Consider the following 15,493-nt stretch of genomic DNA (forward strand, 5'->3'; position numbering starts at 1 on the left):
AGAGGCTGATAAGTACTGACTTTAGAGAAATAACTATTTCTAGCCAGTCTCTAGACAAAGGGTTAAAGAATAACTGTTTGTGAACCTTAGGCCGGGGTCACACGATGATATGTTCTCTTGTGTGAGAGAATCGGGCTTATTATGCAAATGACACTCTGCTCAAACTCTGTCAAAGTTTGATCTGAGTGGCATCAAAGTGTGATCTGATTCTCTCACATTAGAGAATCACAGCACAGGTGCGGAGATGATGGAGGACGTAATTTCTCCATCTTGTCCATAGTCCACAGATGTCAGACTGCACTCATATGTCATCAGTGTGCAGTCTAATGTTTTACTCACACCCATAGACATGAATGGGTGACTGCGATCTCAAATCCAGAGTCACTCTGCATAAGAAAAAAAAAATCAGATTTGCACTGCTCCATACTATAACATTGTTCTGAGTGCAATCTGATAAAACATTGGATAGCACTCAGCTGTGGTATATGCTTGTTTGAGCGAGCCCTTACTTGAACAAATGTCTCAGCTGAAGCCCATGCACAGGACAGTATGTTTGCCACCCTTCCTGAAACAAATGTTTCATGCTTACAATTGTGTGAAAAAGTGTTTGCCCCTTGCAGATTTCCTATTCTTTTGCATGTTTGTCACATCTAAATGTTTCAGCTCACCAAACAAATTGAAATATTATACAAAGATAACACAAGTAAATACTAATGCAGTTTTTAAATGAAGGCCTGTATTATTTAGGAAAACAGAAATCAAACCCTACAAGGTCCTGTGTGAAAAAGTGATTGTTCTCCCCCTCGGCCCCTTAAAATATAAATTAACTGTGGGTTATCACATATTTGGGGATCCAGTTCAAATTTCCTAGCCACACCGAGGCCTGATTACTGCTACACCTGTTCTCAACCAAGAAATCACTTAAATAGGACCTGACTGACAAAGTGAAGTAGACCAAAAGATTCTCAAAGGCATGAGATCATGCCACGATTCAAAGAAATTCTGGAAAAGGTTATGAAGCCATTTATAAAGCTTTTTGGGACTCCAGTGAACCACAGCGAGAGCCATTATCCACAAATGGCGAAAACATGGAACAGTGGTGAACCTTCTCAGGAGTGGCCTGTCGATCAAAATTACCCCAAGAGTGCAGTGTAAACTCATCCAAGAGGTTACAAAAAATCTCACAACAACATCCAAAGAACTGCAGACCTTACTTGCCTCAGTTAAAGTCACTGTTCATGACTCCACCATAAGGCCAGGATCATACATGCGATAAACACTTCCGTGTCTCGCATGTGAAATCCAAACTCTGGCGCCGGCACTCCAGAGCGGAGCGTGCGGCTCCTTGTGTTGCTATGCGGCCGCACGCTCTGCTCCACAGTGCCGGCGCCAGAGCTTGGATTTCACATGCGAGACACGGACGTGTTTCTCGCATGTGTGATCCCGGCCTAAGAAAGAGACTGGGCAAAAATGGCCTGCATGGCAGAGTTCCAAGATGAAAACCACTGTTAAGCAATAGGAACATAAAAACTAGTCTCAGTTTTGCCAGAAAACATCTTAATGACCCCCAAGAATTTGGGGCAAATTTTCTGTAGACTTACGAGTCAATAGTTGAACTTTATGGAAGGTGTGTGTCCCATTACATCTGGCGTAGAAGTAACACAGCATTTCAGAAAAGGAACATCATACCAAAAGTAAAAAATGGTGGTGGTTGTGTGATTGTCTGGGGCTGTTTTGCTGCTTCAGGACCTGGAAGACTTGCTGTGGTAAATGGAACCATGAATTATGCTGTCTACCAAAACATCCTGAAGGAGAATGTCCGGCCATCTGTTCGTGACCTCAAGCTGAAGTACAATTGGGTTATGCAGCAGGACAATGATCCAAAACACTACAGCAATTAAATAATAATTTACAACAATTCTGTTGAGATGAGTGGGTCAAAATTCCTTCAGAGCGTTGTAAAAGACTCATTGCCCGTTATCGCAAACACTTGATTGAAGTTGTTGCTGCTAAGGATGGCCCAAACCAGTTATTAGGTTTAGGAGGCAATCATTTTTTCACACAGGACCCGGTAGGTTTGGATTTATTTTTCCTTTAATAATTAAGACCTTCACTTAAAAACTGCTCTTTTGTTTACTTGTGTTATCTTTGTCTAATATTTAAATTTGTATGGTGATCTGAAACATTTAAATGTGACAAACATGCAAAAGAATACGAAATCAGGAAGGGGGAAACACTTTCACACAACTGTATACCGTATATCTTTCTTTGGGTATGAAGGTTACTTTGCTTCTAAGCTTGCTTCAAAGACAGGAAGGCAACAAATTTTAGTTTAATAAAAATAATATAGAGCCGGGGAAAATAATCAAATTGTGTAACTTGTAATCCCTTTAAAAATATATCTTTAATGAAAAAAGTATTAAAAATACCCTCCCAGTGCAAAACAAAGTAATAGAGGTCTAACAATAACCTAGCAGATCCCTAATCTTGCCTGCTGTCCCTTCCTATCAGTGGGGGTTGGCACCCTATTAGATACTATTTTTTGGCGCCCCCACTCCACGGCGGCTGTCCCCCCTAGCCCTAATAATTTCCTATTGTGCTATAGGTGGGAAAACAATAAGCAAATAAAAGAAATGAAGGGATAGTGTTTATTAATTAAAGAGCAATAGGTTATTGTAAAAATTGGCACCCTCATGTACCGATACCATAGTACTAGTCTACCAAAAAATTCAGTATAATTTCATAAACATATCTTGTGGGACCCATATACAATAGCTATACATCATGGACCCTTCACAAATGATTGAGACCTGTACATAAACCAAGGGGCCATAGAACTAGCTTTTCAGCATGGTTTTAGACAAAAAAACAATTAACCACATTGATTTACAATTTGTGGCTATTGAAAAAAGAAATGAAGAAAAAAACAAAGCTGGGATTTATCCCAAACTTAGGTTCAAGCCTCGACGCGTTTCCCCGTCCATATGGTTCATCAGGAGGCACACAATGCCAGCTAATCAGCAGATGTGAGGTGTCATGATAGAAGGACAGACCTGTTGAAACGCGTGGAGCGAGGCTGAAAGCTAAGCTAAGTTTCCCACCTATAGCACAATAGGAAATTATTAGGGCTAGTGGGGGACAGCCGCCGTGGAGTGGGGGCGCCAAAAAATCGTATCTAATAGGGTGCCAACCGCCACTGATGGGAAGGGACAGCAGGCAAGATTTGGGACTTGCTAGGGTATTGTTAGACCTATATTACCTTGTTTTGCACTGGGAGGGTATTTTTAAAACTTTTCATTGAAGATATATTTTTAAAGGGATTACCGTATTTTTCTGATTATAAGATGCACTTTTGCTCCCCCAAATTTTGGAGGAAAGTGGGGGGTGCGTCTTATAATCCAAATCTGTGTGATGTGCTGTAGAGGAGGGGGAGCAGCTCTGGGGTGGTGGCAGGGTGCTGGAGTGGGCTGGCTGTGGGCTGCAGAGACAGCAGGAGGTCCTGTGCTCCCGCTCATTAGCCTCATGTAATATTCATTGCACCTGCTGTCCATCACCTTGGTGCTGAAGCTGCCCCAGTTGATTCACAGGGGAGCAGCGAATATTACATGTGCCTGCATCTCCCCCCTCCCATCATGGATATGGCCCCTGTCACTCTTATATGCCCCCCCTGAGCTGCTGGCAGGTACATGATAAAGTAACAAACACTTAACTCACCTTCCGATGATGGCTCCGTGCTCACAGCTCCTTTGTTGCTCTTCCTGTGTCTGTGCTGACATCTGATCATGTGATCGGCACAGCACAGTGATGACATCACTGTGTGCCCAGGTCAGGCTGGTTTCACATTTGCGGGTTTTTTGTGTGTGTTTTGCGGTAAAAACGCAAAAAAAGCATGCGTTTTTTTCCCCCTATACTTAACATTAAAAACGCATGCGTTTATTTGCATGCGTTTTGCCGCGTTTTTCCACCGCATGCGCCTTTTTTTTGCATGCGTCGTGTTGCAGAAATGCAACATGTAGTAATTTTAGCGGCTTTTTTTTTGCCGCAAAAAAATGCATGCGTTTTTTACGGCAAAAAAAATGCATTGATGTCTATGTAAACGCATGCGTTTTTATTAAAAAAAACAAAAAAACACACTGATAAACCACCCCACACCATAAAATTGATAAAGGGATCCTACCCCTAACCCTACCCCTAACCCTAATCCCTTTATGGTTAGGTGTAGGGTTAGGAGTAGGGTTAGGGTTAGGATCCCTTTAGAGTTAGGGTTAGGGTTAGGATCCCTACCCCTAACCCTACCCCTAACCCTAGCTCTTTCTGTTTATAGTGGGGTTTTTTCTATATTTTGATGATTGGCCCCTGTCACACATTTATCTGCATGCGTTTAAAAAACGCAAAAGCATGAAAAAACGCATGTAAACGCGTTAAAACGCCACGTTTTTTTCACCACATGCAAAAACGCATGCGTCAAAAAAACGCGGCGTTTGCACGCGTTTACATGCGTTTTCTCACCATGCGTTTTTTTTTAAAAACGCATGCGTTTTAAAACGCAAGTGTGAAACCAGCCTAACATGATCCGATGCCTGGGAAACAGGAAGCACAACCAAGGAGCTGTGAGCACGGAGCCATCATCAGAATGTGAGTTAAGTGTTTGTTATTTTATCATGTGCCTGCCAGCAGTACGGGGGGCATGTGTCTGCCAGCAGTACAGGGGGGAATGTGTCTGCTAGCAGCACGGGGGGCATGTGTCTGCCAGCAGCACAGGGGGCGCATGTGTCTGCCAGCAGCACGGGGGGATGTGTCTGCCAGCAGCACAGGGGGGCATGTGTCTGCCAGCAGCACAGGGGGCATATAGTGACCGGGGGGGCCTGTATCTGCCAGCAGTACTGGGGGGGCATATTGTGACGAGGGGAATGTGTCTGTCAGCAGCACGGGGGGGCATGTGTCTGCCAGCAGCACAGGGGGGCATGTGTCTGCCAGCAGCACAAGGGGGGCATGTGTCTGCCAGCAGCACAGGGAGGGGCATGTGTCTGCCAGCAGCACAGAGGGGGGCATGTGTCTGCCAGCAGCACAGGGGGCATATAGTGACCGGGGGGCCTGTACCTGCCGGCAGCACTGGGGGGCATATTGTGACCCGGGGGGCATGTGTCTGCCAGCAGCACAGGGGGGGCATGTGTCTGCCAGCAGCACAGGGTGGCATGTGTCTGCAAGCAGCACAGGGAGGGGGCATGTGTCTGCCAGCAGCACAGGGGGGCATGTGTCTGCCAGCAGCACAGGGGGGTGCATGTGTCTGCCAGCAGCACAGGGGGTGCATGTGTCTGCCAGCAGCACGGGGGGGCATGTGTCTGCCAGCAGCACAGGGGAGGCATGTGTCTGCTAGCAGCACAGGGGGGCATGTGTCTGCCAGCAGCACAGGGGGGGCATATAGTGACCGGGGGGGCATGTCCCTGCCAGCAGAACAAGGGGACATATTGTGACCAGGGTGGCATGTGCCTGCCAGCACAGGGGGGCATATAGTGACCCAGGGGGGGCATGTGCCTGCCAGCAGCACAAGGGGGCATACAGTGACTCAGGGGGGACATATGTCTGCCAGCAGCACAGGGGGGGGCATATAGTGACCAGGGGGGCATGTGCCTGACAGCAGCACAGGGGGGCATGTGCCAGCACAAGGATGGGGGTTATATAGATACCAGGATGAGGGACATATGATTTGTAAGATGGACACTGGTATTATAAGACAGACCCCCATTTAACATAAAAAAAAAAATTTCTCTTTCTTCACCAAAATTGGGGGTTCGTCTTATAATCAGGTGTGTCTTATAAAACAAAAAAATACGGTACACGTTACACAACAGGAAGGCAACAAATGACAGACTATCGAATCATATGTCAGTAAAGGTTAAACTTTTTGATTCACAACAATAACTCACCTGGGAAACAGTCTAACGGTAGGTATGGATCATTATAATGACCATTGCAAACAATAACAGCATCAAAAACATCCATCTTCATCTTTCCCTCTTTTTCAATTTCAATATTCCATTTTCCTGTAGTTGCAAAACTTGAATGTTGCTTTACACTGCAAACTTTTGTCTAGATAGAATAAAAATAGTAAATGTATTAATACATTAACATTTACATAAGGCTTTCAGATCATGTTTGTGAAGGATACTTAAAGGGGTGGTCTGAAGTCCAAATTAAATTTTCATCCTAAATCCCTATCTATTTAATGCCATAATCTGTTTTCTAATATAAATGACACAGCGGCGCTTGTATCTAAAAGGTTGTAGCTAGCAGCAAATAAAGGCAATTCCCACCATTTGTCTAGTTTAAGGTAGTAAAATGTGTATAATCTGCTCTTGACTGAAACCAAAATAGTATAGACAGCTGAGGAGTTGTTTAGATCGATTTATATTAATCACTATACTTGATAAAACTGAGTCCCAAAAACACATGAATATATGATAGCGCGGTTGCCAGGGCCTAGAATCTTTTTCAATTAGATAATTTGAACTAAAGTGCAAGGGATTAGCAGCACTGGATTATATAAAAAAAGTCCAACAGCAGGAAATAATCTTCATTCATAAAATGATATAAAAATAGAGGTGTACCTCATATCATCTGTCCAAGTCCTGGAATGATGGTGGTTCAGCAAGCGGTTTAAGAAAAGCTAAGTGCTGAAGCAACTGCCCGCTTCTTGAAATGAAGAGTCATCAGTGACGCCCATTTCAGGGGCTGGGCTAGTCTCAGCATGATGTGCACTGTGCACAATGACAGTGCTCTCTATGTTGCCAGCTCAGATCAGGAGTAATAAGCTGGCAATAGAATGTTTTGTTAGAATATCCAGCGTGCAGAGACCAGCACCACCCCAGCAAGGGACATCACTGGTTTTTGCACACTGGGTATTCTGACAATGTGCTCTGTTGCCGGCTCGTTATTGCTGATCTGAGACGATGAGAAAGTATGCTGTCATTGTGCACATCACGCTGGAATTAGCCCAGTCTCTGAAACGGGCATTACTGTTGATGCTTTGTTTCAGGGAGGGGCAGAGGCTGCGGCAGTGATTTCAATCTTCGCTTGAGCATCCTGGCATGTACTGGGATTCTCAAACTTAGGGCTCATTCTTACTTGCTATGAAATTGGACGAATGCAATCCGATTAAAAATTGGATTGCACTTGGGCCAATGTTATTCTATCAATATGTGTTCTTCAGAGTTTTTTTTTCCAGCTCGGATCAGATCATGATCAGACTAGAAAAAAATTGCAGCATGTTTCGATTGTAGTCGGAAATCGGATCGCATTCGGCAATAGAAGTCAATGGATGCGAGAAAAAAAGAAATATCACAGCACTTGGGCCATGCGAGTGCTGTTCTATTTTTACACACCAATGTCCTTTGAAAAGTCGGCATTACGGCAGCCTGGTACAGTAAAATCACTGCTGGGCCTGACAGGAAAGAATAGATAAAATACATACAGTTTATACACATAGAAGAGGTATATATATATATAGATGTCAGTGACATAAATAATTAGTACAGTGCGTGTGCAGATTACTGTACATGTATTTACAGTAATTAAAAGATTATTATTATTATTATAAAAATGGCTTGGACTCCTTTGTAATTTTCTTAACCAGAAGACGGAAAGCGGACGGCTGGGGGGCACCTGTTTATAGCCTGGGAAGGGGGTAACACCCATGGAGCTTGGGGACTCTATGTCATTTTTAGGGGGGTTCCCTCATTTTAATAACCAATAAATGCTAAGTATACAGCTGTGAGCTGATATTAATAGTATGGGAAGCTCCATGGGTATTACCCCCTTCACAGGCTATAAACTTCTTCCCCAGCTGTCGGCTTTCCCTCTGCTGCCTAAGAAAATTATGCTGGAGCCCACGCAATTTTCAGAAAAATAATCTTTTAATAATTAAATACATGTACAGTAAGCTGCACATGCACTGTACTAATTGTATATGTCATTGACATCTCTATATCCAACTATTCTATGTGTATACTGTATGGAATCTACCTATTCTTTCCTGTTGGGTCCTGCTGTGATTTTACTGTACGCGGCTACTGAATTGCCGGAGATCGATCGCTCTATCTATCTATCTGTCTATCTAGCTGTCTATCTATCTATGTGTGTGTTTTGAAGAATATTTCCTTTGAAAACTATGTGTAAACGACAGAATTGCTTTTTGTAAAAGCTTGTGTTAAAATCGCATTGCAATCAGATAGCAATCGCACTGCATTCAGATGTAAATCGAATGCTAGGTGTAAAAAATCGGATTGTACTTGCATAAACAACCCATGACACTTGCATGACACTATTTCGACTTTGCAGGAACAAAATTGGAACAATTTTAAAATCACCAGTGTGTCTCCGGCCATAGTGTCAACAAAAAACAAATGGGAAAGAAAAGCAAAAAAAAAACAGTGAAGTTAGGAAAGGATAGGGAATTTTGAATTCAAGTATATTAGAAAGTAATTTAGATTATGGCATTAAATATATAGGAATTTAGGATGATAAATAATTTGGACTTCAGAGCACCACTTTAAATGTCGCTAAATATTAGTATCATTGCAAGGCTAAAAAAACACCAAGGTTACTTACTGGTAGCCGGTTTTTCCAGAGTCCATGACAGCACACCTGAGAGGGGATCCGCCCAGTCAGGACAGGAAACCTACTGAAATAAAAGGGCAGTACCTCTCCCTCGCTTCAGTTGGTTTTCAGAGCATGAGAGGCCCCCTTAGTTAGTTCACATGGTAATCTACCACCACATTATAATAATAACAAAAAACACCCAGCTAAAAGTGCGCACCAAAGGGTGAAAAAAGAAGGGAGGGAATATACAGGTGCTGTCATGGGCTCCGGAAAAAACATCTCCCATGACAGCACCCCTGAGAGATTTTTGGAGAAAGGAACACCTTAGGGAGGGACCACCGCTTGCAGCACCCTTCTACCAAAGGTAAGGTCAGTAGAGGAAGATAAATTCAGTCGGTAGTGTTTAAAGAAGGTAGACGGTGAGGACCAGGTAGCGGCCTTACATATCTGATCAATCAATACCTCTGCTTTTTCAGCCCAGGAAGTAGCCACGGCCCTGGTGGAGTGAGCCTTGATGCCTTCAGGGATCGGAACGCCACATGCAGCATAGGATAAGCTAATGGCCTCCCTAATCCATCTGGCAATAGTACCTTTGGACACCCCATGACCTTTCCTGCTACCCTGGAAAGCTACAAATAGAGACTGATCTTTCCTCCACTGACTACCGTAGTTAAGGATATGTACTGTAACATAGATCTTCTTACATCAAGAGTGTGAAACCTCTCCTCACCTGGATTTTTAGGATTAACACAAAATTAGGGTAAAACAATCTCCTGACTTCTATGATATTTAAGAACTACTTTAGGTAGATAAGCCGGATCTAGTCTTAGAACCACCCTGTCGTCATATATCTGAGTGTATGGAGGACAAACAGACAGGGCTTGTAAGTCACTCACTCTACGTGCGGATGTCAAAGCTACCAATAGCACTGTTTTTAGAGTGAGAAATTTTATCGATAACTCTAGCAAAGCCTCAAAGGGACTTTTAGTTAGAGCATCTAAAACCAGATTTAAATCCCAGGGAGGAATTTTCTGAATTACTACAGGTCTAGACCTACTACATGATTTAATGAAACGGGCTACCCACTTATTGGAGGCTAAATTACAATGATACAAAGCTCCTAATGCTGACACCTGAATCTTAAGCGTATTGGTAGCCAATCCTAGTTGTAAGCCTGCTTGTAGAAACTCTAAAATAGCACCCACAGGAGCCTCGTCCCACAAAGGTTGTCCTAAAAACTCTAGAAACCTCTTCCATGTCCTACCATAAATTCTCGATGTAATCGGCTTCCTACTTCTCAACAGGGTGGAGATTAGCCCTGACGAGAATCCCTGTCGGCTTAGTAATGCCCTCTCAAATTCCAGGCTGCCAGATAGAAGCCCTTCACTTGAGAATGGCATACTGGACCCTGGGTAAGCAGGTCCAGAACCTCTGGTAGGATCCATGGATCTGGATCGGTTACCGACATTTGCCTTAGGAGAGAAAACCATGGTCTCTTCGGCCAAAATGGAGCAATCAGAATCACTATTGCTTGCTCCATCCTGATCTTACTTACTACTACCGGAATTAATGCTATCGGTGGAAACACGTAAGCGAAGCTGAACTTCCACGGTATTCGGAGGGCATCTACTGCAACCGGGTTCCCCCTCGGGTCTAACGAGCAGAACCTCTCCACCTTCCTGTTGTGAAGCGTGGCAAACAAGTCTATTACCGGTTCGCCCCAGGCCTGCACTATTTGTTGGAACACCCTGGGATTCAGCGACCATTCTCCCTGTCTTAGCTTTTTGCGACTTAAGTAGTCCGCCTTCGTGTTTTCGACCCCCTTTATGTGCAGAGCGGTGAGGGACAGTAGGTGAGATTCTGCTAATTGAAGAAGCACCGATGTTGCCCTCGTGATTGAAAGGGACCTCGTTCCCCCCTGATGATTGATATAGGCTACTACTGCGTAATTGTTGGACATCACTCTGGTATGACGACCCTGAAGGATTGGAAGGAAATGTCTTACTGCCCTTTCTACAGCCCATAACTCTTTTATATTGGATGTCTGACGTTTTTCTGTATGGGACCAGGATCCCTGTCACGTCTTCTATCGGAGTTAGCCACTGAACCCCTGAGCTCAAGTGATCCCTTACTGACCACCAGACTAGGGAATCTGACGCGTATCGAGAGGTGAATTTTTCCCTCCAAATGCCCTTCTAACAACCTTTGTGTTGACAGGAACTCCCACTGTAATTGCCTCAGGTGAAACTGTGCCCATTTTACAGCGGGAATACAGGATGTTAGTGACCCTAGCAGGGACATCGCCTTTCTTAGTGTCATCACAGGCTGATGTATCGCCAATTCCACAAGACTTTGTATTTTGGATATTTTGCTCTCCGACAGGAGACAGTTGACGCGTGGAGTCCAGAACCAACCCCAGGAAGGACTGAACTTTCTCTGGTGTTAATCTCGACTTGGCGACATTTATTTCCCAACCTAACACTGCTAGGGTCGTAGTCACTTCTTCTATTTGTGCAAGACAGTGATCCACTGATCTGCCTACTACAAGGAAGTCGTCTAGGTATGGAACAATGACTATATCCCGGGAACGGAGGAAGGACATGACCTCTGACGTTAATTTTGGAAATATTCTTGGCGCTATCGATAGACCAAATGGAAGGGCAGCATACTGGTAGTGTTTGAGTTGCCCTTGGACAAACACTGCTACCCTCAGAAATTTTTGATAGTCCCGATGAATTGGGACATGGTAGTAACATAGTAACATAGTTAGTAAGGCCGAAAAAAGACATTTGTCCATCCAGTTCAGCCTATATTCCATCATAATAAATCCCCAGATTTACGTCCTTCTACAGAACCTAATAATTGTATGATACAATATTGTTCTGCTCCAGGAAGACATCCAGGCCTCTCTTGAACCCCTCGACTGAGTTCGCCATCACCACCTCCTCAGGCAAGCAATTCCAGATTCTCACTGCCCTAACAGTAAAGAATCCTCTTCTATGTTGGTGGAAAAACCTTCTCTCCTCCAGACGCAAAGAATGCCCCCTTGTGCCCGTCACCTTCCTTGGTATAAACAAATCCTCAGCGAGATATTTGTATTGTCCCCTTATATACTTATACATGGTTATTAGATCGCCCCTCAGTCGTCTTTTTATAGTAAGCGTCTTTTAAGTCTATAGCTGCCATGAAGAAGTCCAGGAACAGCATCTTTATCGCTGAGCTTACCGACTCCATTTTGAAGGAGTAATTTATTATTGATCGATTGAGCTTTCTTAAGTTGACAATAGTCCTTAGTGAGCCATCTGGTTTTCGTATCAAAAAGAGAGGGGAATAAAACCCTTATCCCTTTTCTTCCCTTGGAACTTCTACTAGGACCTTTTTTAGAACTAGCCCCAATACCTCTGTTTCCAGAGCTAGCTGTTCCTCTGGAAGTTTTCTGCATGGTGTCAACACAAAAGTCTGTCGAGGTGGATGCATAAATTTTATTTTTAGTCCGTCGCTGACAACATTTAACGCCCAATGACTGGGGGAAATACTTAACCAGGCATGAAGAAAGAAAGAGCCTTCCCCCTACTTCTGGCTTGGCGTCATTGGGAGGGCTTTTTTGTGGATGTGGAGGGGCCCTTAAACATGTACCCAGATCCTTTTCTATCTCTATAGTCCCAGTTCCTTCTATCTCCCGGAGGGCGACCTCTATTGAATCTTCCTCACCGAAAATAAGGCCTTCTGATATCCACTGGAAAGCGAGGAAAACCTTTTTTCTTGTCGCCTGCTTTTTCTAAAATGTCCTCCAGCTTCTGACCAAAGAGGAATTTGCTGTCGCACGGAATGGAACAGAGTCTATTTTTTCAGGGTAAGTCCCCTGGTCACCCCTTTAACCACAAGGTATGTCTTGCCGCGTTAGACAATCCCGCTGCCCTAGCTGCTAGTCTTACAGAGTCTGCTGAGGAATCTGCTATAAATGCTGCCGCTCCTTGTGCCATTGCCATATTGGCTAGGACCTCTTCTCTCGGCACTCTAGATTTCAACTGATCCTCTATTTGTTGCAGCCAGACAATAAGAGAGCGGGCAACACATGTTCCAGCTATTGCCGGTTTTAGACCTCCTGCGGCTGCCTCCCAGGTATGTTTTAAAAAAGCATCCGCTTTTTTATCTAAAGGGTCTCTTAGGACGCCTGAATCTACTAAGGGTAGGGATGACCTTTTAGATGACCTAGCCACCGCACCATCAATTTTAGGGGCTTTATCCCATACTTCTGAATCCTTTTCCTCAAAAGGATATCGTCTCTTAGAAGCTGAGGGAAGACTACCAGACTTCTCAGGCTTCTTCCACTCTTTTTCTATAAGGGTTTTAACTTTAGTATTTACTGGGAAGGTACGCATCCTCTTCTCCTCCAAACCACCAAACATAACGTCCTCTACCGATCTGGACTCTTTCTCATCCTTAAGGCCCATTGTAGCCCTAACTGATTTTTTACCAGTTTATCTGTATTCTCAGTTAGGAAGCATGGTCGGCCCCCAACATCGCTATCTGAAGAGGAGCCAGAGAACACAGAAGAGGATGAACATGGAGACAGGGGTCCCTCTTTATATTCCTCGTCAGACTGAGGGGGTACCAGAATCCGAAACAGTCTCTAGGATCTTGCTACTTCTCTTTTTAAGAACTGATTTTAAAGACCCTTTAACCTCTGCCCTAATCATGGCCCTGAGGCTAGCGGCAGTCAGGGGATTCAGCCTGAATAGTTTTTTGGATGCAGTCCGCACAGAGGCTTTTCTGCCATTGGACTGCTAGCGGGGCTTTGCAGAGGGCACATTCTTTGTTCTTGGACTTGGCACTAGCCTTCCTCGGCACCTGACAAGCAAGCAGAGAAATGTAGCCCATTACCACCAATGTGACATTCACGAAGATCACTCACCACCCGCTGACACTCAAGGGTACCGGATTTTGAGGCTGATCTGGAGTACGGATAACGTCCCTCCTAGAAGCTGAGGAGTCCTGCGACTTTCTATCCGGACGACTGCCGCTTCTCCTCTTAGTATGCTGGTGAGCAGATATAGCACCTGGTAAGATCTCTTGCTGCTGCTGGTGCTGCTGTGGAGATAACTGTTGTGAGTGCTGCTCCATACAATCCTCCATAGCGGAGCTCTGTAGATGTGAGCACTTTTCCTGTGGACTCACCCCCTTTTGAAGGGTGATCCACTCTGCTCACCGCCTCATCCGGTACAAAAAACTGCTCCTCCCCCACCTCTGGGCCCACCAGGAGACCGCCAGAAGGTCCCTGTGACTCGGCAGCGTCAGCCTATGGGTGCCGCCATCTTGAATCCAGCATGCAGCAGTGACGTCATGCAGGCACGCCCATTCCCAGTGTGCCCTGCGCGCAACACCTGCCGCGCACCTGGAAGCTAGGCCAGGGCCGAAGGCAGCAGCAGAGGGGGCAGAGAGCGGCGTGGCAGCCGCAGAAGAGCCACAGGACTCCGGACTGCGCTGCCCAATGCCCGCACGTGCGCAAAGGCCCCAGGACCTGCGAACGGCACTTCCACAACCTGAAGGCCGGCATACAGGCATCCTGCCTGTTCTTCCAGTGCCGGGACAGGAGTGGGTGAGCCCTTTTATTTCAGTAGGTTTCCTGTCCTGACTGGGTGGATCCCCTCTCAGGTGTGTTGTCATGGGAGACGGGAAAAAACTCCTTTGGTATCTGACAATATAAAAAGGGGTGAACCTGATATATTCCCCTCTGCAAAAGAACTAACATCTCCTAATGTTATGTGTACATACCACCTATACAGACCATTGTGTATCAATGGTTACATACTACCGTATATTGAAAAATGATCTAATATTGTATTTATACTTCACTGTCTCGATCTGTCCCCTATTTCATGCTGATTTACATTCAAGGGCAGATGGAAGGGAGAATAAATGCAGAATCAGACCATTCAGGCTTTGTTAAAATTTGCAACAACAAAAAAGACATACAGTAAGTCTGGATATTCACTTTGAGCAATAAATGGTAGGATATGTTTAAATCAAAGAAATCACAATTTTGCTTTTTTATGCATTGGAATGAAAAGAAGTGCTAAATCTGGTATATCCTTTAAAGGGACTCTGTCACCTGAATTTGGAGGGAACAATCTTCAGCCATAGGGGCGGGGTTTTCGGGAGTTTGATTCACCCTTTCCTTACCCGCTGGCTGCATGCTGGCTTCAATATTGGATTGAAGTTCATTCTCTGTCCTCCGTAGTACACGCCTGCACAAGGCAATCTTACCTCGCGCAGGCGTGTACTACGGAGGACAGAGAATGAACTTCAATCCAATATTGAAGCCAGCATGCAGCCAGCGGGTAAGGAAAGGGTGAATCAAACTCCCGAAAACCCCGCCCCTATGGATGAAGAGTGTTCCCTCCAAATTCAGGTGACAGAGTCCCTTTAACTTTCATAGTATATTCTATCTTCATATTATCACTAGCCTATTTATTTTGTGTTACCTCGAACTGAATGTATTTAAAGAGATTGAAGCGTTCTGCATACAGATTGAGGTATTCCAAGATCTTCGAATGATGCAGATATACAGGAAAGTCTTCAGGCATCGGGAAATCACTGTAGCACATCATCTCTTTGGAAGTATTTGTGAACAGTGAATTATACATACTAGCTTGATCTTCTTCCACAGCATCCTATAGGAATATAGACTAGTGAAAACGACAGCACTGATGGGATAAATATGAAAGGAACAATCTACTGGTATGTAGTTGAGAACATTTGGCACATTATTCAATCCAGAAGTAATGAACAACCACAAAACCACCAAAGAGGGAGGCTGGAGAACCTTCATCTACCCCTAATTCCTGATAATTCACACCAACTATTAACCAAACAATATCTGGTTTACTGATAT

The 15,493-nt window shown here is 44.5% G+C and overlaps 1 protein-coding gene across 2 annotated transcripts in view; it reads right to left on the reverse strand.

Moving 5' to 3' along the window:
* The window catches only part of LOC138648020 (dimethylaniline monooxygenase [N-oxide-forming] 2-like), a 62,482-nt gene that overhangs the window by 15,779 nt on the left and 31,210 nt on the right, over window positions 1–15,493 (reverse strand). For both annotated transcript variants that reach the window (XM_069737480.1, XM_069737479.1), the window contains 2 exons: window positions 15,084–15,272; window positions 5,928–6,090 (listed from right to left, as the gene is read on the reverse strand). In XM_069737480.1, the coding sequence (XP_069593581.1) occupies window positions 5,928–6,090; window positions 15,084–15,272 (352 nt within the window). The remainder of the gene's footprint in view (window positions 1–5,927; window positions 6,091–15,083; window positions 15,273–15,493) is intronic.

Source organism: Ranitomeya imitator, chromosome 8 (genome assembly GCF_032444005.1).
Source record: "Ranitomeya imitator isolate aRanImi1 chromosome 8, aRanImi1.pri, whole genome shotgun sequence".
NCBI classification, from domain to species: domain Eukaryota; kingdom Metazoa; phylum Chordata; class Amphibia; order Anura; family Dendrobatidae; genus Ranitomeya; species Ranitomeya imitator.